The sequence below is a fragment of the Somniosus microcephalus genome, chromosome 6 (assembly GCF_052327205.1).
Source record: "Somniosus microcephalus isolate GS21.2 chromosome 6, FLI_Smic_1.0, whole genome shotgun sequence".
Lineage (NCBI taxonomy): Eukaryota > Metazoa > Chordata > Chondrichthyes > Squaliformes > Somniosidae > Somniosus > Somniosus microcephalus.
In genome coordinates, this window is record NC_140992.1 from 49,297,131 (window position 1) to 49,321,591 (window position 24,461).

A 24,461-nucleotide genomic window follows, 5' to 3' on the forward strand; every position below is an offset into this window, starting at 1 on the left:
AGAGTTGGCACTGATTACATTTCACAGCTGCAGATAAGAGAACCTAATTTTTGAGTATATTTACATTTTCTTCGAACACACTTGTAGTTGATGTCAGTGAATGAAGACCATGTTGGGGAATACAGCATTAAATGATTAGGTCTTTGGGCCATATCAACCATTTCTACTATGATGATACAGGAAGTTGCTGTTATAATGAAAGGAATTTTAATTCGAAGTGTTTTGTGTGCATGGGTTGTAAATATCATCAGGATAACAGGGAGATCAATGTTCAGTCCGAAAAAAATAGTTTGGTTTAGAAGCTACCCCAAATAAAAAGGCCAGGAATCTTTTTTTCTCCTGACTTTAGTGGGTTAGATTTTTTTGTTAGCAGTTATGGGCCAATTTCCCCCTGCCAGTACCATCAGTAACCCTGTATCATACAATTTCACTCTTTTTAACCATATGATGGTGACCAACAAATTTAAACACCAACATATCTTTTGCATTTCAGTGAACACATTTACTGCCAGAGGGTCCTTCCAGTGTGTAAAGAGATTTTTATTTAATGTTGGATTTTATTTTCAAAAAAATGTAGGTGTAACTGGTGTCCTACCCTGCTGATAATACTTTACTGACTAATAGCAGCCAAGTAACCATGATAAGCACTTAGAATATAATAATAAGCATACGTTACGTACATATCCTGTTTGCTTCTTAGCAGTTAACCCACAATCTTCTGATTCAGAAGCAAGAGTAATACTCTCATCTCGAGTCAGAAGGTTATGGGTTTAAATCCCAAGCTGGTACTTGAGTATATAATTTAAGCTAACACTCCCTAGCGCAGTACTGACAAAATGATACATTGTCAGAGGTGCTGTCCCTCAATGCATACATGCCATTTCTGCATTTTATCCAGAATGTCTGCTCAGTCTGCGATTGTGCTCAAGGGAAGAACCTCTCCTTTGAACTTGTCATTGGTGAAGGAGAAGAAGGGAGAAACCTGAGGGCCAATTTCCTCCCATTCACCCCCTGCCTATGAGCAAGTCAGCAGAGCACATCTGCAACTTTAATTGGCCAAATGCACCCCAGGCACAGACCTGCCCCAAGGCAGGGTCTTGTGCCTGGAAATAGGGGCAGAGGCGCAACCTGAGAGGCCTGCAGCAGTGGTAACAGCCGCTGTCTTTAGGCCCTTTTGGCTGCTGTCCAAAAACTAAGGTTTTTACACACATAAGGTGCAAGTCTTTCTAAAAAATAGCGCCCAATAACTTTTTTTTTGGCAAAAAAAACACTAACACACACTTTGCATATGATTTGGACTGCTGCTTTATTTGGACAGTCTGGAAATCATTTTTAAAGCTTAATGCACTATATGTTTTATATTATTTGTCAAAATGCGACAATCGCACTTGGTGCTACGCAGGCTATTTCATTTAATGGAACAAGAGAAAACAACACTTGTTCTACTGCTGGTAATCCAAAAGATAGTTGCAGAGTAACACCACTGGCTAAAGTCATACCTAGCACAAAGGAAGATGGTTGTGCTGGTTGGAGGGAAATCCTCACAGCCCCAGGACATCGCTGAAGTTCCTCAGGGCAGTGTCCTAGGCCCAACCATCTTCAGCTGTTTCATCAATGACTTTCCCTCCAACATAAGGTCAGAAATGGAGATGTTCGCTGATGACTGCAGTGTTCAGTGCCATTCACAACTCCTCAGATAATGAAGCATTCCATGCCCACATGCAACAAGACCTGGACGACATTCAGGCTTGGGCTGATAAGTGGCAGGTAACAGTCGCGCCACAGAAGTGCCAGGCAATGACTATCTCCAACAAGCGAGAGTCTAACCACTGCCCCTTGACATTCAACGGCATTACCATCGCCGAACCTCCCACCATCAACATCCTGGGGGTGACCATTGACCAGAAACTTAACTGGACCAGCCACATAAATACTGTGGCAACAAGAGCAGGTCAGAGGCTAGGTATTCTGCGGCGAGTGTCTCACCTCCTGACTCCCCAAAGCTTTTTCACCATCTACAAGGCACAAGTAAGGAGTGTGATGAAATACTCTCCACTTACCTGGATGAGTGCAGCTCTAACAACACTCAAGAAGCTTGACACCATCCAGGACAAAGCAGCCTGCATGATTGGCACCCCATCCACCACCTTAACCATTCACTCCCTCCACCACTGGCGTACCGTGGCTGCAGTGTGTACCATCTACATGATACACTGCAGCAACTTGCCAAGGCTTCTTCGGCAGCACCTCCCAAACCCACAACCTCTTCCGCCTAGAAGGACAAGGGCAACATGCGAATGGGAACACCACCACCTCCAAGTTCCCCTCCAAGTCACACACCATCCTGACTTAGAAGTACATCGCTGATCCTTCATCGTCGCTGGGTCAAAATCCTGGAACTCCCTACCTAACAGCACTTTGGGACTACCTTCACCACATGGACCGTAGCGGTTCAAGAAGGTGGCTCACCACCACCTTCTCAAGGGCAATTAGGGATGGGCAATAAATGCTGGCCTTGCCAGTGATGCCAACATCCAATAAAAATGAAAAATTGCAACAGGATTTTATCCAAAAAAATCTGATTCATATAGTTTTAAATCGAGTTTAGCTAGTAGGAACAGGAATTCTGCTGACATTCTCCCAATAGATTGTAATGAACATAAAATAAATAGTTCATACATCCATCCATCAATTAGTTCATTAAGGGATATAATTTTATGAATTGATATATTTTAAGATGGCTTTACAGATCAAACCATTTATGTGTAAGTGAATTTATTTATTTACAAATGTTTTTATCTTAAAATCAGTCTATGAATTTTTAATGATAGATATTCTGTGGAACTGAATTAATTAAAGTGCTACATAATTAAATGCTTTTCCTTGCTGATTACAACAGTAGGAATAATTTTTGCATGTGCCACTTTTAACAAATAAAAGCAAATAATCACAGGTAGACATATCAAACAAACAATTAGCAGCAAGAAAAGTGTGTTCAGAATTGTCTATGCAAGTTAAAACTCACAAGAAACTCAAAGATTTCTGGCGAAGAACTATTTTCTTTTTAGATGCCTCTGGTTTATTTTTTTGTTAAATCTGCTTTGTACTATTGTAAAAAGATCTCAGTTGTGAAACCCATAATGTAATTAATCAGATTTCAAACTTGGCTGTGAAATGTTTCACTCTATCCTTTAAAAAAAAAATCTATTTATATATTTTCCACTCTCTAAATTTTTCCTCCATAATGTGATGATTGAACATGGAGCCATTCTTCTTCATGGCCACTGATCAGTTGACAGGATGTGTGCTTCAGCGGTTGGGGGAATGGGGGTGGGGAAGGAACAGTTCAGCCAAGAGACGTGAAAGGTAAAAAAAAACACTCCCATCAATTTGGGATAAAATGCCTCAATCAAGATAAGTAAGTACCAGTCTCTATTTATTGTAATTTAAAAAATGGCCTGGAAATTGGATTGTGCACACCCCTAATGAAGCCGATGGCAGGACTGTTATTCATAAATAAATAGACATTCTTATTATGAATAGCTAGCTTGGAGCTAGTCATTTATTCAGCCATGTGGACTATTGTGCAGGCATCCATCTTGACTACTGCCTTCTGGGTAGCCTAGTGCATCATGGGTAGTCCCACACTTATATACATACAGGTCCTACATACAGCAACATACAGCTCCACCTAGTGTACCATTCTAGAATGACATGTTACTGATTATTACATCCCCCTTTCTTTGAGGTTAAACAAAATCAATATCAATCAATCATAACGACATAAACATCTTCACAACAGTCAATACATTTGCAATATAATTTTCTTTGTATTCAAAGATTAAGTCTATCAGGCTTTTTTACTTCACGTCTGGATCTTCTCAGCACAGGTAAGTCTGATGTGTTTTCATGAAAGCCTGTATGTGTGTTTGTGTTAGATTGTTCTGGTGGTGAGTGAAAAGATTCAGTTGCGGCATTGTCATTGATTTGCTCTTGGATAGTCTCTTGTGTTTTTAGGAGGGAACGGCGGTTCCTCCTGAGAACCTGTCCTTCTTCAGTTCTAACAGTGTATGACCTTGGTCCTACTTCCTCAAGAACTGTAGCTTTCCTGTTCCATGCATCTGGATCCTCAATCCTGACAACATCATCCCTTGTCAATGGTTTCAGAGTTTTGGATGACTTGTCATAGTGTGATTTCTGTTTCAGCTTTAACAGTTGAAGTCTCTGTCTCAGTTCCTTACTCTGCTTTTCTTTTGCACAGCAGGGTAGCGTGCGCAACTTGCGACCCATTAGGAGTTCAGCAGGTGAAGAACCAGAGTCTAAAGGTGAGGCTCGGTAGCTCAGCAGGGCGAGATAAGGATCAGACTTGCTTTCTGTCGCTTTCTTCAGTAGCTGTTTGAGAACTTGAACACCTTTTTCTGCCTTACCATTCGACTGAGCATAGAGAGGACTGGATGTGATGTGTTGAAAGTCATAGTGTGCTGCAAACTGTTGCCACTCCTTACAGTTGAAGCACGGACCATTGTCGCTAACAGCAATCCTGGGAATTCCATGTCTGGCGAAGATGGATTTCACATGCATTATGACACTGCTTGCTGTGGTGCTTGAGAGCAGCGCCATCTCAGGATAGTTAGAATAGTAGTCAATCACTATTAGATAGTCTTTACCATTCAAATGAAAAAGGTCCATACCAACCTTTTGCCAAGGTGCTGTTGGTAGGTCAGCTACTATCATTGGTTCCTTTGCTTGTTTGTTTTGGTGTTTCTGACATGTCTCACATTTGCCTATCATGTTCTCAATGTCCTTATTTATGCCAGGCCAATAAACAGTGTCTCTTGCTCTCCTTTTGCACTTTTCAATTCCGAGGTGTCCCTCATGAATCCTTTTGAGCATGTCTCGACGTAGAGCCTGTGGAATGACTATTCTGTTCTGTTTTAGTAATAGTCCACTTGCGACACTCAACTCTGACCTTATGTGAAAATATTTTGGACAGGAACGTTTTGGCCAACCATGATGAATGTTCTCTATTGCTGTTTGTAACACTGTATCTTTTACTGTTTCTTCTGCTATTTGCTTTGATTCTGTGTCTGACACGGGCAGCGCAGCAGTGACCATACTCACATGAACATCCACGTCTTCTTCAGTAGAGCTCACATGACTCATTGTGGGTACTCGGGATAGTGCATCTGCTAACACTATGGGCTGGATTTTCCTAAGCCCCTGGAGTCGGGTTGGAGGCGTGCGGGCGATAAAAATCGGAGATCCGGGGGTCCCGACCCCATCCCGCCTCCATGTCAATTTCATAGGAGTCGGGTTGCCGACAAGTGCTGGAACCCGACTCCCAGAGGCGGGAAGGGATTAAAGGCAATTAAACTGCCTGTTAACAGGTAGTTAACAGGTAGTTTTTTGCCTATTCGCGATTTTTATTGCTGGTTTGTGGGCTTCCCGACAGCTCCAAACCACGAAAAGTTTTCGAGGCGGGACGTGGGTCTGAGGTCTTGGAGGGGTCGAGATGCCCAGTGTTCAGGTGAGTGAGGGGTGCAGGAGTGCAAAGGTAAGTGTTTTGCAAGTGTTTAAAGTGTTTAAATAAGTTTAACTTACCTTTACTTACCTTTACAGGAGTCCTGCATTCCGGTGTCGGGAGTCGGCTGCAAGAACCACAGAAGCTCCGATTTAAAAAAAAAAAAATCAGCTTCTTGGTTTCTGCAGCAAAATGATTTAAAAGTTATCCTGAGAAAGGACTGAGGCTGAATTAGCAGTTTTTCAGTGCTTGACAGCTTCAAACAGCTGCTAAACACTGATATTTCATCTGCCAAAAGCTTTTGACAGATGAAATGTCAATCTCTGACGTCACCTGTTGCCGGGTGGCCCTTAATTGGCCTGCTGAGCCCACAGGGCGGGCTGAACAAGGTCAATCAGAGGAAAATCCAGTGGGTTGGCCACATCTCCATGGAGGCGGGACAACAAGCCCGAATGTGGGTTTCCCACCTCCAACCCGCCCCCGTAGCAAAATCCAGCCCTATGTGTTTGCCTGGTATGTAGATCAGTTCAAAGTTATATCTTTGCAGCTTCATCATGAGTTGTTGTATCCTTGGAGACATCTCATTCAGGTTTTTTTTAATGATGGCAACCAGTGGGCAGTGGTATGTCTCAACTGTGAAGGTGGGAAGTCCATATATGTAGCCATGAAACTTTTCTAGTCCAACTACCAAGCCTAGACATTCCTTTTCAATCTGGGCGTATCGACACTCAGAATCAGTCATAGAGCTGGAGGCATAGGCAACAGGCTACCAATCTTCACCCTCTGCTTGTAGCAAGACCGCGCCTAGGCCATCTTTTGATGCATCCGTTGACACTTTGATTCTCTTTGTTGGGTCAAAGAAGGTGCGTACAGGTGTGGTTGTCAGCACTGTTTGGAGATTCATCCACTCTTGTTCATGTCTTTCTGTCCATGCGAACTCATTTGTTTTATGTAGCAGGTCTCGCAGACAGGCTGTCTTGGCTGACAAGTTAGGAATGAACTTTCCAATGAAGTTTATCATCCTCATGATGCGTAGCACTCCTTTTTTGTCAGTGGGTCGGGGCATGTTGTGTATGGCGTTTACTTTTTCCATATCTGGCTCTATTCCTTTGGTAGATAGATTATCTCCTAGGAAAGTGACTTCCTGGATGCCGAACTGACACTTGGCTTTGTTGAGCTTCAGTCCATTCCGGCGTATGCTCTGTAGCACTTTAGTCAGTCTTGCATTGTGTTCTTTCAGTGTGGAGCCCCAGATGATGATGTCATCAACATAGACCCGAACTCCTTCCAGACCTTCAATTATGTGTTCCATCGCTCTATGAAAGATTTCAGATGCAGATATTATCCCGAAAGGCATTCTGAGGAAACAATACCTGCCAAAGGGTGTGTTGAAGGTACAGTATTTGGTGCTCTCTCCATCCAGTTTTAGTTGCCAAAATCCTTGTGAGGCATCGAGCTTTGTGAAGTATCTGGCACCTAACATTTCACTGGTGATTTCTTCTCGCTTAGGAATCTGGTAGTGTTCACGTTTTATGTTTGCATTTAAGTCCTTTGGATTCATGCATCCTCTTAGATCATTGTTCTTTTTCTTTACACATACCATGGAGTTAACCCAGTCTGTTGGCTCTTCGACTTTCCTGATGACTCCTAGTGTGGTCATTCTGTCCAGTTCTTTCTTGAGCCTATCACGCAGGGGTGCTGGAACTCTCCGTGGAGCATGTACCACTGGCTGAGCATCCTCCTTTAGCTGGATCTTGTAAGTGAATGGTAGAACTCCAAATCATTTGAACACATCCTGGAAATTACTCACTACAGAATCCACTGAGTCATCTGGTCCATTTATGGCACAGTTTATACGGTAGACTCTCTTGACCAGTTCTAAGTCCTCACAAGCTTTGTCACCTAGTAGTGAATCATGTCCTTCAGCCACAACAGAAAACATGAGATGATGCACTTTGTCTTTGATTGTCACTTTAAGTCTGCATACACCTAAGCTATCTATTTTCTGTCCATTATAGTTCTTCAGTAGTACTGACTTTTTTGTATTTTGGGCTTTTCTTTCATATTTTTAATGTCACCCATACTGATTAAGTTTGCTTTTGCCCCAGTGTCTAGTTTCAATGTAACTAATGCTCCATTTACCTGCAGTGACATTATCCATTTGTCCTCTTTTACTGCATTAACTTTATGTTCAGCATTGTCCATTCCTGAGGGCTGCACATTTTCTGTATCCTTTTTGATATTGTCACATGACACCATTCTTACAAAAAATGTCTCACTTAAATCAGTGTCCTCAATTATATTGACTTGTTGCCCTTTCTTTGTTTTTACTTTTGAAAAGCATTGTTTGGCAAAGTGATTCATCCAATAACATTTTGTGCACATTTTTCCAAACACTGGGCATTGTTTTAACTGGTGTTTGTAACCACAGTGTTTACAATTAAAAATTCCATCCTCCGATTGCTTTTCATTTCTGTTCTGCCCATGTTTCTTCCCCTTGTAGGACACAGCACTGACAGCAGCACTATCACTTACTACAATCGCATTATTATTAATTTCACTGAAAGTCTTCGCGTGCTTTTGAGCTAGCTCACTGGCTTGGCATATTTTCACAGCATTTTCCAATGTTAGTTCGGTTTCTCTCAACAGACGTTCCCTGACCTTTTTATCATGAATACCAAACACAATCTGGTCACGAATCATGGATGATTTCAGCTCAGAGAAATTACATGTCTGTGCTTTCAGTTTTAAATCGGTCACAAAGCTATCAAAAGTCTCATTTTGCTGCTGTGTCCGTGAACGGAACACGTACCTCTCGTAGGTTTCGTTCTTTTTGGGAGAACAATGTGTATCAAATTTCTTTAGCACATTGTCCAATTTTTTTCTGTCCTGCTCTTGATGAAATACAAATGTATTAAATACCTCTATCGCCTGTGGGCCTGCAACCGTGAGCAGTAACGCTATTTTCCTTGCGTCTGGCTATTTGTAAGGGGGGCTTCTTTTAACTGGTTTATGGTAATTTACCTGGCCAGCAGCCTTTTGCTGCTGTACTCTAAACCAATTTACAAACAGCGGTTTCGAATCACTACCCCTCCTTCAGTTCTGAGTGGAGGAACTTATAATTAATGATATTAAAACGGACAAGTGGTTTGGATGAGAGAAAAATCAAGTTTTCTTACCTAAATAAACTACAATCAAAAGAATAAACTATACCACACGAACACAGTAATTACAGTAAAACTATATAACAGGGGGTTGCAGACGGCGAAAATGAGGGATAAAATGACTACAGTGTTATTTAAACAATCTTAGCAATTCCCTTAAATCACCACCCCAAACTCCTGCTAGGTTGCCTTGTTGAGGAGTCAGAACACCCTGCTCACCTGTGGTCCAGCGAAGTAAGAGAGCGATAGCTTCTCAGCAGCTATCTTTTATACCTGGTGAGGTCCTGCCGTTCTGCCCTGCAAGGGCTGTGTGCAAAATTCCCCACCCAAAGGGTCCAATACACAAGAGAAAGCTCTGATTGGCTAACTCAGAGTGGTTGGACTGGGTTAATGTGTCTTCCGGAGCTCCCTCGGCTGAAACAAAAGGGAAATACAACTGCTCTATTGTCCAGAATGCTGGGTGATTTAAGCCCATTCAGTTCTTAAACGGATTCCCATTCAAGATCCAAAAGTCTCTTCTGCAGTTTAGATGTATCCACTCGATATACAAACAAATGCTAATAGCATTCAATTGCTTTGTAAACAAAGCATTGTCCTGTGGTAACGTTTTGTCTCCATTGAACCTTACTTCCAGACACAGAAAGCTGCTTTCCAAGCCCCTTTTTCTTCAGCCATGTGGTATGACAGCCATTTTTATCCCTGGAAATTTAAAAAGCACAACGCCCAGGGATTCTTTAATCAAAAAAATTAATCTTCAGAACTGTAAATTATTGCGAATTCTTACACTGGCTTCGTACCGAACCCAATGGCAGCAATGTAGAATTCGAATTGTTGTTTGAAAGTCCACCAATTGCAGTCGACATTCCCCATGAGTTTCAAACCCTCCGGTGGCTTCAAATTCTCCATGTCGCGTTTCACAATATTCAGCAGATTTGACCAATCCTGGTACCATGTTATGTTCATAAATAAATAGACATTCTTATTATAAACAGCTAGCTTGGAGCTAGTCATTTATTCAGCCATGTGGACTATTGTGCAGGCATCCATCTTGACTACTGCCTTCTGGGTAGCCTAGTGCATCGTGGGTAGTCCCACTCTTATATACATACAGCTCCTACATACAGCAACATACAGCTCCGCCTAGAGTACCATTCTAGAATGACATGTTACTGATCATTACAAGGACCACAGCAAATTGGTCTACTGGCCTCATTAGGATAGTACCAGTAAGCTGTGGGCGGCAGTCGCATGAGGGAAACAAATTTGTCCTGGGGGGAGGGGGGTGGGAAGCAATTTGGAGTGGGGCCGGGCGTTGACCAGCAGTGGCCTGTGGTTTTAATGTGGAGCCGGGAGGATGTCTCCATCTCCTCCCGGCTCCACATTCAGGTAAGTAATTTAAAAAAAAACTTTTTGGTGGCAGCCTCCTGTGGTCCCTTTAAGGATCACTGGTTAGGTCGCAAGTAGACCAGATAATCCTGAACACAGCAGGCACGACACCTTATCACCACTTGGGCAGCAACACGTACAGCGGGAATAGGAGGAGGAGAGACAGTAACCACCTGAGCTCCTATCTACTGAGCTCTGAGACAAGGGCCGGAATTGTCTCGTTTCCGAGCGTGTGGGTTTGGGGGCGGGTCAGAGTAAAAATTGCCAGCACGTCGGGAACCCGCAGACCTCCGCATTTAACTCGTGTGCATTTCCCAGCGCACCACGGACCCGATCGGGAGAGGCGGGCAACCTCATTCAAGTAATTAAATACTTGTTGAGAGACTCTCAAGAGGCTTTTTAAGAGCAGCTTTTGGGTTTAACTTCAGGAGCACAGCTATTACATACCTTGGGAACCTCGCCTGTGAAGGGGAGGCGGAAGCTCAGTGGCCAATGTGCGAATGCATTAATTAAGAGTTGGAAAAAACACAAATACTCCCACATTACACCTGATTACTTGGCTCTTGCTGACTCCATTTTGTGCAGAGATTTAGCTGTCAGTAGTTTGCAGGTCATTTCTGCAACCTCGAAAGCCACTCTCACCACATTGCTAGTCACTATCACAACATTGAGGGATTAGGTCTCTGATCTCCACTTTACCTGCTATCTATTCCATCTAAGTGGGTGCGGCTTATGCTGTCTCACCTTGGACCTCAGAATCAGACCAAGATGAGCCCCAGCAACAAAACACCAGCAGCAGCAACCTTCTCCTCAACGACCTGATGCGCCACAGGAGCGAGGGGGTCAGCCCAGGGCTGCACCGGGCAAGAGGTGGTACTCCCAAAACAGGGTGTATAGCTTCCTGGACATGACTGAGCAGCAGTGCTTGAGGAGGCTAAGGCTATCGTGCCAAGTCATTGCAGACATTTGTAGCTTGCTGGAACAAGACCTGCTGCCCAGAGGACCTGGTGGACACACCTTACCCAGTGGCTGTCAAAGTCACCACCGCTCTCAACCTCTTCACCTCAGGCTCCTTCCAGGGGTCTGCAGCAGACATTTGTGGGATCTCGCAGTCGGCCGCCCACAGATGCATCACCCAGGTGGTCGATGCCATGTTTGGCAAGTCAGCCAATTATGTTAACTTTGCCACTGATGAAGCCAGTGTTACTGAGCGGGCGCTCAGCTTTGTGGCTCTGGCTGGCTTCCCACAGGTGCAGGGCAACATTGACAGCAAACATGTGGCCATCAAGGCACCCCCTCATCCCCCTGGAGTGTGTGAACCGCAAGGGCTTCCACTCCCTCAATGTAAAGCTCGTTTGCAACCATAAAAATATCATCATGCATGTGTGCGCCATATTCCTTGGCAGCTGTCATGACTCTTGTGCTGTGCCAGTCCACCCTCTTTGCATCGCCAAACAGACTTACCGGCTGGCTGCTTGAAGACAAGGACTATCCACTGAAGATGTGGCTCATGACAGACCATTGACCAGAAACTTAACTGGACCAGCCACATAAACACTGTGGCAACAAGAGCAGATCAGAGGCTGGGTATTCTGCGGCGAGTGTCTCACCTCCTGACTCCCCAAAGCCTTTCCACCATCGACAAGGCACAAGTAAGGAGTGTGATGGAATACTCCGCACTTGCCTGGATGAGTGCAGCTCCAACAACACTCAAGAAGCTCGACACCATCCAGGACAAAGCAGTCTGCTTGATTGGCACCCCATCCACCACCTTAAACATTCACTCCCTCCACCGTGGCTGCAGTGTGTACCATCTACATGATGCACTGCAGCAACTCGGCAAGGCTTCTTCGGCAGCACCTTCCAAACCCGTGACATCTTCCACTTAGAAGGACAAGAGCAGCAGGAGCATGGGAACACCGCCACCTCGAAGTTCCCCTCCAAGTCACACACCATCCCTAACAGCATTGTAGGAGTACCTTCACCACACGGACTGCAGCGGTTCAAGAAAGCAACTCACCACCACCTTCTCAAGGTCAATTAGGAATGGCCAATAAATGCTGGCCTTGCCAGTGATGCCCACATCCCATAAAGGAATAAAACAAATTGTGCGAATAGTGATGGTTCTCTGTCTCTCCCTATTGTTGTGGGCTCTCCTCTTGCAAGGAGGGAAAAAAGAGAACTTTTAGTGAGTGATGGGATGAGTGTAAGGAATGGATGGGTTACATCTGTAGAGGGTGACTATGAGGGAGTGGCATGACATTGCCAAATGGCCTCCTTCTGTGGTGTTACTTGCTATAATTGCATTAGGATGAGGGTGAGTGTCAGGGGTGGTTAGTCAGATGGGGATGTGAGTATGTACATAGAGAGAGAGAGGGATGGGTGGACATGCAAGGTAGGTTGGTGTGAGGAATGATGTGGCAGGAGTAGGCTTGGGAAAGTACAGTGATTGGTATGTGGTGACGGGCATATCAAGCTGAAGGTGAGTATGGCATTGCACTCACCTTTCCTGACCTCATGAGATCATTGAATTGTTTCCTGCACTGGATCCACATCCTCCTGACAACATTCCTGCTGCTGACCTCTTTTGCCTTCTCCAACCATGCTGTTTTGGTTTCTTTGGGTGGTCTTTTACGCTTATCAGCAGGGAAGACGACCTCCCTGCGTGCTCTCACTGCCTGCACCAGAACATGGAGGGATGCATCGCTAAACCTTGGTGCCGCCCTCTGCCTTTGTGCATCCACGAGTGACACTTTTTTCACCTTGGTAATAACAGTCAGAACTCTGGAAATGACCTTGCTCACTCCTTCACCAACCTTGAAATGAGATGTGTGCAAGGCTGCTTTAAATATCAGCGCTGGAAACGGGTCATCAATGACGTCATCAGACCCGCTCCATTTAATTGCGCCAGGAAACACGCTCGAGTCTTTCAATTGGGGCCATTAAGTAAAAGTCGCTCTGAACAACGCGCTGCTCACCACGTCGCGTTCCCCACCCGCTACATGCCCTGCACACACACAACCTGACTCCAAGGTAAAGATTCCGGCCAAGGTCATCGAGGAGCATTTCAACTAAATCAGCACTCCCATTTCCCAACAATTCTTGCCACTCTGCTTACAACCAACATCCAATTGCTTCCCTTCACTCCAAACTTATTGGTTTTGCCCTCACTTCACTACTGAGACAAATATCAACACAAAATCCAGATCAAAAAACAAATTTATCAACCAATCATGTCCGCATTGACAAAAAAAGACTAATCACCTTTGTGCAAGCCCTTAGTGCCTCTCGTGTGCTTGTTTTCCTTTCCTGGTGCTCCTAAGAGGTGCTTCCCCAATTGGCTACAGTTTGGGAGGTGGAAGGCTGCTGAATTTCTATTGAGGACATTTCAGAGGCCCTTGGAGGACGACCTCGAGCAGCTCTGGGCCTAGAGGCTCCGGCTGCTGACTGCAGCATCTCTGCCTGGGCTGCAGTAATCTGGGCCAGCTGGCTGATAGGCACCATCAATGGCACTGGTGGAGTGTTTGGTGGGGGAGCAGGCAGAGAGAGGACAGCAAGTGCCTCTCCCGTGGAGCCAAGGCCACTCTCTTGGGTCGGTGCCTCAGCACTTTTAGGGCTCTGCTGGAGAAGAGAATGTTGGAGTGAAATGACGCCCTGGAAGCCCCTTTCAACAGTGGCCCCCCAATCCAAGATGGCAGCCACCTGAGCTTCCATGCCAGCACTGTGAGCTGCCATAGCAGCTGTCTGAACTTCAGTGGCAGCATAAACTGCCAGAGTTGTCATAAGACCCTCCGTCATGGTGGGTTCTAGTGCAGTGCTGATGGAGCTGACCACTTGGTCCATGTTGGACAGAATGTTGCGACAAGTTGGAGCTGGACTCCGCTATGCTCTGTGATATTGTGCACAAGCTCTCTGGCAGACTGCCCAGTGCACCAAGCATTTCCTGGTGTTTGTCCATGAGCTTTCTTTGGTAGGCTGGGTCCTTGGAGTCAGCATCTGAGTCCTCTCTGCAGAACTAGTATGTAACCTTGCCCTCTGGGCACCCCTCCCTCTGCCCTAGCTCCTGTGCACTTGTGCCCGGTGAGTCACCATGTGCAGATCCCTCCTCAAATCTAGCCTCTAAAGTCCATGTGCTGTCAATATCTGAGCTGGTTCTTGTGACAGTCAGATCAAGTGACGGTGCATCTTCGCCAACACTGCTCCTCTTCCTCCACTGCCTGAAGGGCATTAACATTTTCAGCAGCTGAAATGAAAAACAAGGGTTAGCTTATGGTGTGAGAGAGAGCAGAGAGGGAGATGTGGGTGGTGAAAGCATCTGCAGTTTGGCATGTAGAGTGTGGTGAGACAGAAATCAGAAGGGACAAAGAGGATTAGGTATAAAGAAACCCTGCATGGAGTCTCCTCCAGCATTGCCAGAGGCCAAGGCCTCCACTCTGTTCCTTTTCATTATAGCCAGGACACACTCTTTATGGGGAGAGAGGGTGTGCAGATGGGTTCTTTCTCCTCATGTGGTGGCCTGTTGCCTGGTGTCGTGTGCAACCTTCTCCAGCAAGAAAGAGTGAAGTGTGTTTGTGAGCGTCTTGTGAGGAATTTGCCGGTCATAAGGAATAGCTGACAGTGTGTGTGTGTGAGAGAGGTGTGAGTTACATATAATTACTTAGAATTTACAGCACAGAAACAGACCATACAGCCCAACTGGTCCATGCCGGTGTTTATGCTCCATACGAGCCTCATCCCCCATCAGCATATCCTTCCATTCCTTTCTCTCTCATGTACTTATGTAGCTTCCCCTTAAATGCATCCATGCTTTTTGGCTCAGTTACTCCATGTGGCAGCAAGTTCTACATCTAATCATTAAGTAAAGAAATTTATCCTGAATCCCTGCATTGTGTAAAGCTGTGATCAGACATTATTTTAGCAGTCTTCTTACCTTAACAATTTTAGTTAAATCAAGTTCTCAGTGATCTCTTCCCACGGCCTCCTGAGTAGAAGCCTGGAGGGCTTCCTGCTCCCCGAGGGTAGAAGGATGTCCCTCCTCCTCTCCACTACCTGCACCAAGGCCTCCAGCGATATAGACAACCCCCCCATTAGATGTGCTTCCAATGAATGGAGTGGGTAGTGCCGGCTGCACGCACAAATCATTAATCAGCAGGTACCATGGATACTGCGTGCTGCCTGCATTGGTTGTAACTGATGCAGTTAGTCCGTGTCCCACCAACCACCCCTCCCCCCCACACCCGTTTTCGATCCGACTTCTTGGCCGTAGAATTGCAAAGACTTGCTAAATTATAATTTGCCCTAAATATTTTAATGAATGTTATCATAGTATATATTCTTTTACTTTCAACAGTGACTGCAAGAGTCACTAATTAACATGTAAAGTTAATGATGCATTGCACAAAAAAATTCCACTTCTAAGTACTGTACCAACAATAATCATCAATCTTACACTAGGTTTTTTTTACAACATTAACTGACCATAACCAAAGAGAATCAATTTTCTCAAGTATGACAACTACAAAAGCAGCATATATTGGTTAAAATTTATTATTTCTTGTAGTTTCAAGATAAACAAATGATTTTTTAAATAACACTGAAATTTGTTAAACTCTGAGCTCCCTCTAATATACAGAAATTATCTTACAGAAGATTCTGGAACAGATCAGAAAAAAATTCCAAACATTGATAGCACAAAAAACAATTAAAGACTGAAATTTGATCAATTACAACCGGCAGTTTAAACAAACAACTATCCTTGACACAAAAATGAAGTTAATTGAATTAATTCCATATATAGAACTGTTAGGCAAAATTTGTCATACCAAATAATTATTGCACAAGTGGTGATTCTGAGGCTAATATTATCAGCATGGAGTACCCATGTAATTTTATAATTGAGAAAAGCTGCACAAGAACATGAATAAACACAGCTTCCATTTTAGAGCACTGATCCATATTATGTAGAAAAGATATGTACAAATTAAATTACAGCAACAGAAAAAGAAAAACTCAAACATTAAAATGCAATCCAATTGTTATATTTTAGGCAACTTGTTACAGTAGTAGTTGAAGTCATACTATTATTTAGTGTTCTTAAGAGTTCATTAAAAATACTTCAAATAACTTCACACTTTTTAAAGAAAAAGGTTGTCTAAATTGATAGCTCATTTCAGAATCACGTTTGCTCCACTATTACAAAAACATTATAATTTTTTCTATGCACACTACTGGAACTGCTATTTTACAGCGCCCATGGAAGGGCAGTAGGGACTGGTCCAATAATACATAGCATTGGATTTTGAATTCTTAAACCAACCCTACAGGTTGCAACACTCGTCACAGTATTCGTCACAAATTACTTAAATTCATGTAAAAAGATTATTATAGCTTGCAGACTTGGAGTTGCTTTCTTGAACTTAGTCACTGGTTCAAAGGGAGATTTCTTAAGATTCTAGAATATTTGCAATACTCAGTATACATCCAATAGTTAATTATGTTTATCAATCTTAGCAGTGTTTACAAAACTGCAAACTTTATATTTCTTGTGGATCATCTAATTCTCCAGAATATCACTGCCACCATTTTGTAAATCATTAGTTCCGTTTATTACAACACTCATCTGTTCTGAATTTAAATTACACTTAACAGATGAACCTTGTCATTACAGGAGGAATTCTTAAAGACAGTTGCAGAAAACACAACTATTTATCTGTTATATTGACTCCCATTTCATTATGGAAAGGTCTTGTGTAATCATGCAAAACAGATTGGAAAAACTAAATCCAATGAGAAATAAACTAAAATAAATGACACCGTAGAACTAGAATTTTGTATTTTGGACATCATTAAAAAGAAACACCATAAAACAACCACTATTACAGGATGGTAGAATCAGAAACACACTCACTGCTGAAAGACCATCCATCTTTTGTACTCTAGGCTTGCTTTTAGCACCACTCACATAATGCTTAACCATTGTTCTTTGTAATCAATAATACTTTTGAGAAAGGTCTAAATGAAATGATTGCTACAGAATAGTCTGCAATTGCACAATGCAATTCAAAGCAAAGGGTGAATTGTGAGAAATAAGCTATTGTTGAAGACATAATTTGAGGTCAACAATATGAGCAGCAGATTTATCAAAGATATCTTAACAGAAGGGCTCTAGAAAGCCAATGGCAAAAACAAATTCAAGTTTAATTCCAGAATGTATGTTCATACAAGTTATGTAAAATAGAAGTATGAAGCAGTTCAGAAGTATAAGCTAATGACGAACTACACAGTTAGTAAGAAGCTTAATTGGCAATAAAAAAACTGTGAACATATCAGTCAAACCAAACCAGAAGCAGAGCCAAGGTTCTCAGGGATAAAATCTGCTTATTGTGTTTACAGTGTCTGTTTCCATGTGCAAACTCTAAGCATTAAAAAGGCAGATCTGTACTGGGGAACCAGCAATTAAAGTGATTTTGGCAGTGCAACAGCTAGGAAGCCTACTTCAGACTATTAATCATGACTCATAAGCTGACCAAATTACCCAACAGTAAACATGCCTCCTATTGGCTAAGTGATGAAATAGCAATGGTACATTAGTTAAGTTGCTGAAGGATGCAGACACAAGTGGCTAGTGAGTGAGGATGCCAAAGTAGATAAAGTGGGGACATTAGCACTGTTTTCTTATTTTATATAAAAAAGAAAAAAATTAACCAAACCAGGAAAAACCCATATGAATTTGGACCAGTTTCTCCTGTGGAATGATAGTTACCTATTAATCTAGTCTGAGCACTCAAAGTGTATTCAGTAGTCAAAGGAATTTGGCAAATATCCAATGAAAGACTAATCATTTCAGAGAGATCATGGATAAGCCAAGTGCATAAGGATTCTGCTCATGAACTGCTTTCTAATGAAAGCATATGCAAGGCAAAGGACAGCAAAAAAGGTAATAACTTACTGAATAATAGGAAGAAACACAAAAGATACAAATCTGCAGTCCATAGCTGGTTAGGTATGTGCAAATAGTAGTTAAATGAACACCAAGTAATAGCTAAGGAAAAGGCAGAAGAATACCAAAAGGGTTCAGGACACATAACCGACACTGAAGTAATAATAAGCAAAGCACAGAAATGACACATCTGTAATCTTCACTCACAAGATGTGTGTAGTCGATCTATTCATGGTGTGCCTCTGTCTTTAATTTGGGTAGCTTTTAAAATTTACACCGTAATTTTCTTTCCATTTAAGTAAAATTTAAAACTTAAGACAGTAATTAATGCAAACTAATATTATTAGGTTCTGAATAAGTATTTTGCTTTCCATTTTCTTTAACCAGATTCATTTCTTTAACTTTATGCAAGTCCAAAGGATCCCCGTTATCACTTTGTAAATGACCATTCCAAATCTAAGTTATTTCAGGATCATCTATTGCATGTCATTTTTGTGGCAACAATCTCTCTCAGACATTTAAACAAAGAAAATCTTCAATATGGAAGAAAAGTGAATAAAAATCTAAACAGTTAAATAGTCTTTAGTCAGAACAGTATTGTGGTCAAAATGAACAGATATGGAATTGAGAGATTGCCCTTTAAGTGCAGAGAGGGTGCTCAGGAGACAATTCTCGTGCCAAGAGTGAAAAAAACTAGAGACATAAAGACCATTGTAAAGAGGTACAGAGGCAGGACAAACCCATAAAAACAGTATATTTGAAGAATTATAGCATGACATCCATGATATTGTCACAGATCCATTTTGTACATTTCATAAAAAGATAAGGTGCATTTTTTAAATTATCAGCAGTAAATGTCTGTCTGAATTGCATAACTTTGAAACATCTATAGAATCTCATTAAAAATATGAATTTATGGATTAATAAATAAATTGTGAGCTTAGGTTGTTAGTTCATAAGAACAGACTATCCCAGAACATATGCTAATTAGTGTAATTATATTGTTATAAAAAGGATAGGAAGAGGTAGAAATGTAGAGGATGCTCTCAATTGAATATTGGAAAAAATTTAATTTTCTCCAAAAAAATGACCATAAATGGTTTGGATATGAGAAACAGCAATATGATATATCTGGTCGGTTACAGAAAGATAGAGCTCAGATAGATTGCTAATTCAATGTGCATCTTCTTTGCGGCATTGTCTGAGAAACTGCACAAATATTCCGTAATACAGTGGAGCCTTCAGTCTCCTCAGGTGAATTCTTGTTTGTAATAAATGAAATGCTGCTGCAGAACTAACATGCTGCCAGCTATGGTCATTCGTTCACTTGTTAAATACATCAACAGTCCCTTTCAAAGTGTGCTAAGGACACCCAGTGAAAGTTAATAGTTCTTCACACAGCAAATTGATAAAACCCATCAATGGCAAGAAGTCGCCTTTAACACCCTCACTTAACCATTAAAACTCAGAGATAACATTTTGTTATACTAATAATGGTTGAGGTTTAAAATTTGAATTTTCTGCTCTAAAATCCCTATTCAAAATGTTTTGATTAACCTATGACAGGATTTCTGCATTATATTTTTTTTACTGTATAAACAAGGTAAATGTGCATTAGATATTGGGTTCAGATATATCTTGGTGTCCCTTTGGCTCAATCAAGGGATCATTTATATACAAAAATGACCACCCATACTTCTACTGAGAGTCATCTAGCCTACTGTGTTGGTGCCTTGGCCTGCATTCAAAAACTAATTAGGTCAAAGTTTGTTTGGTGGCTAGACAATCTCTCTTTGAAATATTAAAGTATGTGTGTTCACAGATTGGGGAAGCGGACAAATTCATTATCTTTAACAGCTAATCCATCAGAAAGACACTTGGGAGGAAGATAGTCAATAAGGTAAATTCACTGAGACGCCGCTTTCAGTGTAGAGCTTCATTGGTTGGGAGTGTGGGCCAAGATAGGTCACTTAACAATTTTATGGCTCGTGCTCCCATCCTGTGAATCTCTGTGCTGGGAGTTTTGCCTTGTGGAATTTACCCTAATGTCTCAACATTAATACTTGTGATAAAGATTTTTTTGGGATAAAAAGGCACTGCCATAGTTGCTCAACTTTAATTCAATTCAGAGCTGAATTCTGTGGTTGACCTAGGAACCACCTCATCCATGTATTCATTGCATCCAAAAATCTGTTTCATTCAAAAATTAGCACATTATCTGCCTGTCTAATAATAATTTTAATCCCACATGGACTGATTTTATCTTTATTGTTCGTACCATCAGTATCACAGGTTGTCTTACTGCTTCAGATTATTACTGTACGCGTAAATAAATCTGATGATAAGATTTAGCTTGAGCACGATAGTCTGATATAGTATGGTATCTATCACCTCTTGCAGAACCAACCACTGTTATATAATGAAGGGGAAATTGTTAGTCCTGTGGCATGCAGGTTTCCATTTCTAGGAGACCTGGTCTGCTTATGGAAATGGGCCTGGCCTTCTGCTTTGAGCAGGAGCTAAAAGTGTTGGGAGAAAGCCAATTAAAAAGAAAGACTTTGAACATAAATGACACTGGACTAACATTTGAATCTAAAATCTTTGATCTAAAGCAGGATCTCATATATAATTTATAATGAGTCATTTTTAATCGGAAGCTGGACTTGAGCTGATCCTAGTTATGTTAAGTAACCTCTATGGTTTATGTATATGTCATGAGTGATTATCAGCTGGATAAAACAAATCCAATGAGGCTGGTGAAAATGGCCTTTGATAGTTGCATATTTACCCATTAGTCTGACAATAAGTTTGGATTTCAATATGATTTTTTGTTTGTTTTGTTAATTACTCTATATGTTAGAGGCACTAAAATGTAAAAATATGAAAAACTCTGTGCAGTGAACGTGAATATATTTCTGCATTAGAAATACTGAACTGTAGAAATGATAACACATCACATTCAAACTGGTCTGTGAAAACTCAAAGTACATCTGTCACCAATACTGGCTGTCATACTGGATGTTCACTAGGCTTTGGGTGTACACATCACCAGCCCAAGAATGGAATTCCAATATACATTTGCCAATCATTCCAATTATTTAGAGATTTTCTGGATTTTAAATAAAATGAATGTTTTACTCGTAAGGGCTTAAAATAAGCTGATAGCTAGATCCCACAGCCAACGATTCATCACCTGGGTACACAGCACGTTATGAGGTATTAACGTTTAAACAGGCCTGCTGCCATGACTGCGGAACTATGCTCCTTGAAATATGCACTCTGTAATTCGGAGCAGAACTTACAATGGGAATGTTTTGAGATCGGTAGGAGCTTTGCCAAACCACTGGCTGCCACACAAACAGCAACCAGATTGCGTTTCAATAGTAGAATTTAGTAACTGGTAGGCAAACAAGACCATATATATATATATAAAACCCCTGAAAAAATAATGGTCTTCATTGCATTATCAGACAGAGGGATCGGAGTGTTATATAGCTGTGATAAGAATATAACATTTCTTGCAAATTAGCTGCTTGCATTCAAATAATATTCTGGACCCGACTGGTGTGCGTTTTCTATGCAAACAAAAAACATTGCACATTAATACAGCTCATTCTATGAGCCTATTTCACCGGTACACGAGAATGTACAGTGTAGGTCGATGTAGGTCAAACAGTACAATACAGGAATTAGCTTCATACATCACTTCAGCAACACAGCATATTCCCACATTTCACTTTAACTCTCCAGACATGCTTAAATGTTAAACTTCCATTTCAAAATAGGTTTCTGAGTGCTTCTGCCATCACCACACATTATACAAGCTTGCTTTGTAAACACTGGTACAAACTGAATATGGATATCATCAGGACGTAAATTGCTAAGAAATAGTTCTACATATTAATTCCTAGTGGAAGTGAAATCATTTTGTCAACTATTGCATTTCCAAACTCAAAAACTCAGCGCATTTATTTTTAGACATTAACTTAAATTTAAAGATTTAAAGACATTAACCAATTTAAAGATTAGGCTTCATACTATTTTGAAAAAAGATGTTTGCTAACATATGACCAGAAAATCTCTAGAAGCTTGTCAACAAAATGTACAATCAGTGCTTTTAAGGTTTACCAACTTCAAATTACTCTAATGTTTAGAAGTGCATCATACAATTCCCAACACTTCTGACAACAGCTGAAAGAAAGATTTCATTTCCTCATCCAAAATCAAGTGCATTAAGTGTGAATAGTGCAGTTATACTGAGGCAATTTGTTCCCTGCAAGGCTTGTTCAGTGTGATTTGTCATCTGTGTCTGATGGACTGGATTCACGGGGAATTGTAAGGCTCTCCCTTCTGTCCCACAGCTTGTGGATCTCGGTGGTGTCTGATTCACTGCTACTGTTGGCACTTTCCCTGAAACTAGCCAATGGTGGCCTCATCTTCACTCCTTTTGATGTGACCGATCCTTCGATGGCTTTTCTCAGCTAAAATGAATTGAAACAAAGAGAGAATTGAAAGCTTTCTTCACAAAACAATCATCTAATCTAATCATTTAATTAATAATGGGCACACATACATCTTTACTAAGTAGATAAGAACAATAGAAATAATGAGAATATAAGTAATAGGGACAAGTCATTTGTGAGTTATGAGGACTTCCATTCTTTTGAATAATTTTGTATTTTACTACCTCCCCCTAGTTATTATAGAGTAACATTTTTAATTGCACACTCTTGCTGCAGAGTTATGTATGGAGCAAAAATTGTGGGTTGTGTGTGCACAATTTGCTAATATATGCTCCCAATAGGCCAGGCTCTGTGCCAGGAGCATGCATTTGAAAAATTAAACATTATGTCTATATTATTAGCATAAGAAATAATCTTGAGCATACTGTTGCATACAATAAGTGATCTGGTACTTAGCAGGTTAGTTTCTTGATATAATTTTTCTCATGCAATGTCTAACGTGCAAGTGACATCCCTGTTCTATGGCTAACAAGAGAAGTTAAAGATAGACTAAAGGAAGCGATTTATAATGTTGACAAAAAGAGTAGTAAGCCTGAGGATTGGGAGGATTTTAGAACTCAGCAAAGGATGACCAAGAAATTGATAGAGAGAGAGAAACTAGCATAAACTAACAAGAGACAAAAAAACAGATTGCAAAAACTTCAATAGGTATGTAAAAAGAGATTAGCTAAAGTAAACATGGGTCCCTTACAGGCAGAGACAGGAGAAATTATAATGGGGAATAGGAAATGGCAGAGACATTAAACAAATACTTTTTGTATCTGTCTTCACGGAAGGAGACACAAAAACATTCTGGAAATAGTGGGGAACCAAGGGTCTATTGAGAATGAGGAACTTAAAGAAATTAGTATTAATAAAGAAATAGTACTGGAGAAATTAATGGGACGAAAAGCCGACAAATCCCCTGGACGCGATGGCTAACATCCTAGGGTTTTAAAAGAGGTAGCTGCAGAGATAGTGGATACATTTGTTGTGATCTTCCAGAATGTCCTAGATTCTAGAATGATCCCCACAGATTGGAAGGTAGCAAATGTAACCCTGCTATTCAAGAAAGGAGAGAGAAAACAGGGAACTATAGACCAGTTAGCCTGACAACAGTAGTAAGGAAAATGTTAGAATCTATTGTTAGGAACGTGGTAACAGGGCACTTAGAAAATCATAATATGATTGGGCAGAGTCAACACAGATTTATGAAAGGGAAATTGTGTTTGACAAATCTGTTAAGGTTTTTGAGATTGTAACTAGGTAAGGGGGGAACCAGTGGATGTAATGTATTTGGATTTTCAAAAAGCATTTGATAAGGTGCCACATAAGAGGTTATTACACAAAATTAGGGCTCATGGGATTGGGAGTAATATTGAGGGTTGGCTAATGGACAGAAAACAGAGAGTCAGAATAAACGGGACATTTTTGGGTTGGCAGTAGTGGGGTACCGTAAGGATCAGTGCTTGGGCCTCAGCTATTTACAATCTATATCAATGACTTAGATGAGGGGACTGAGTATAATGTATCCAAGTTTGCTGACGATACAAAGCTAGGTGGGAAAGTTGTGAGGAGGATGCAAAGAGGTTGAAAAGGGATATAGACATGTTAAGTGAGTGGGCAAGAACATGGCAGATGGAATATAATGTCGAGAATTGTGAAGTTATGCACTTTGGTAGGAAGAATAGAAAAGCAGAATATTTTTTAAATGGTGAGAGATTGGGAAATGGTGAGAGATTGGGAAATGAGTATAAGAGTAAAAAAGTCTTAATGCAATTATATAGGGCCTTGGTGAGACCACATCTGGAGTACTGTGTACAGTTTTGGTCTCCTTAACTAAGGAAGGCTATACTTGTCTTAGAGGGAGTGCAACAATGGTTCACTAGACTGATTCCTGGGATGCGAGGATTGTCCTATGAAGAAAGATTGAGCAGACTACGCCCATA

The 24,461-nt window shown here is 41.4% G+C and overlaps 1 protein-coding gene across 1 annotated transcript in view; it reads right to left on the reverse strand.

The window, feature by feature from the left end:
* Nucleotides 1–15,602: 15,602 nt before the first annotated feature.
* LOC147115698 (chloride channel protein 2-like) overlaps nt 15,603–24,461 on the reverse strand; it is a 644,493-nt gene continuing 635,634 nt past the window's right edge. Inside the window, exon 24 of the mRNA XM_085990183.1 lies at nt 15,603–22,491. Coding sequence (XP_085846309.1) covers nt 22,297–22,491 — 195 coding nt within the window. The 3' untranslated portion in view covers nt 15,603–22,296. The remainder of the gene's footprint in view (nt 22,492–24,461) is intronic.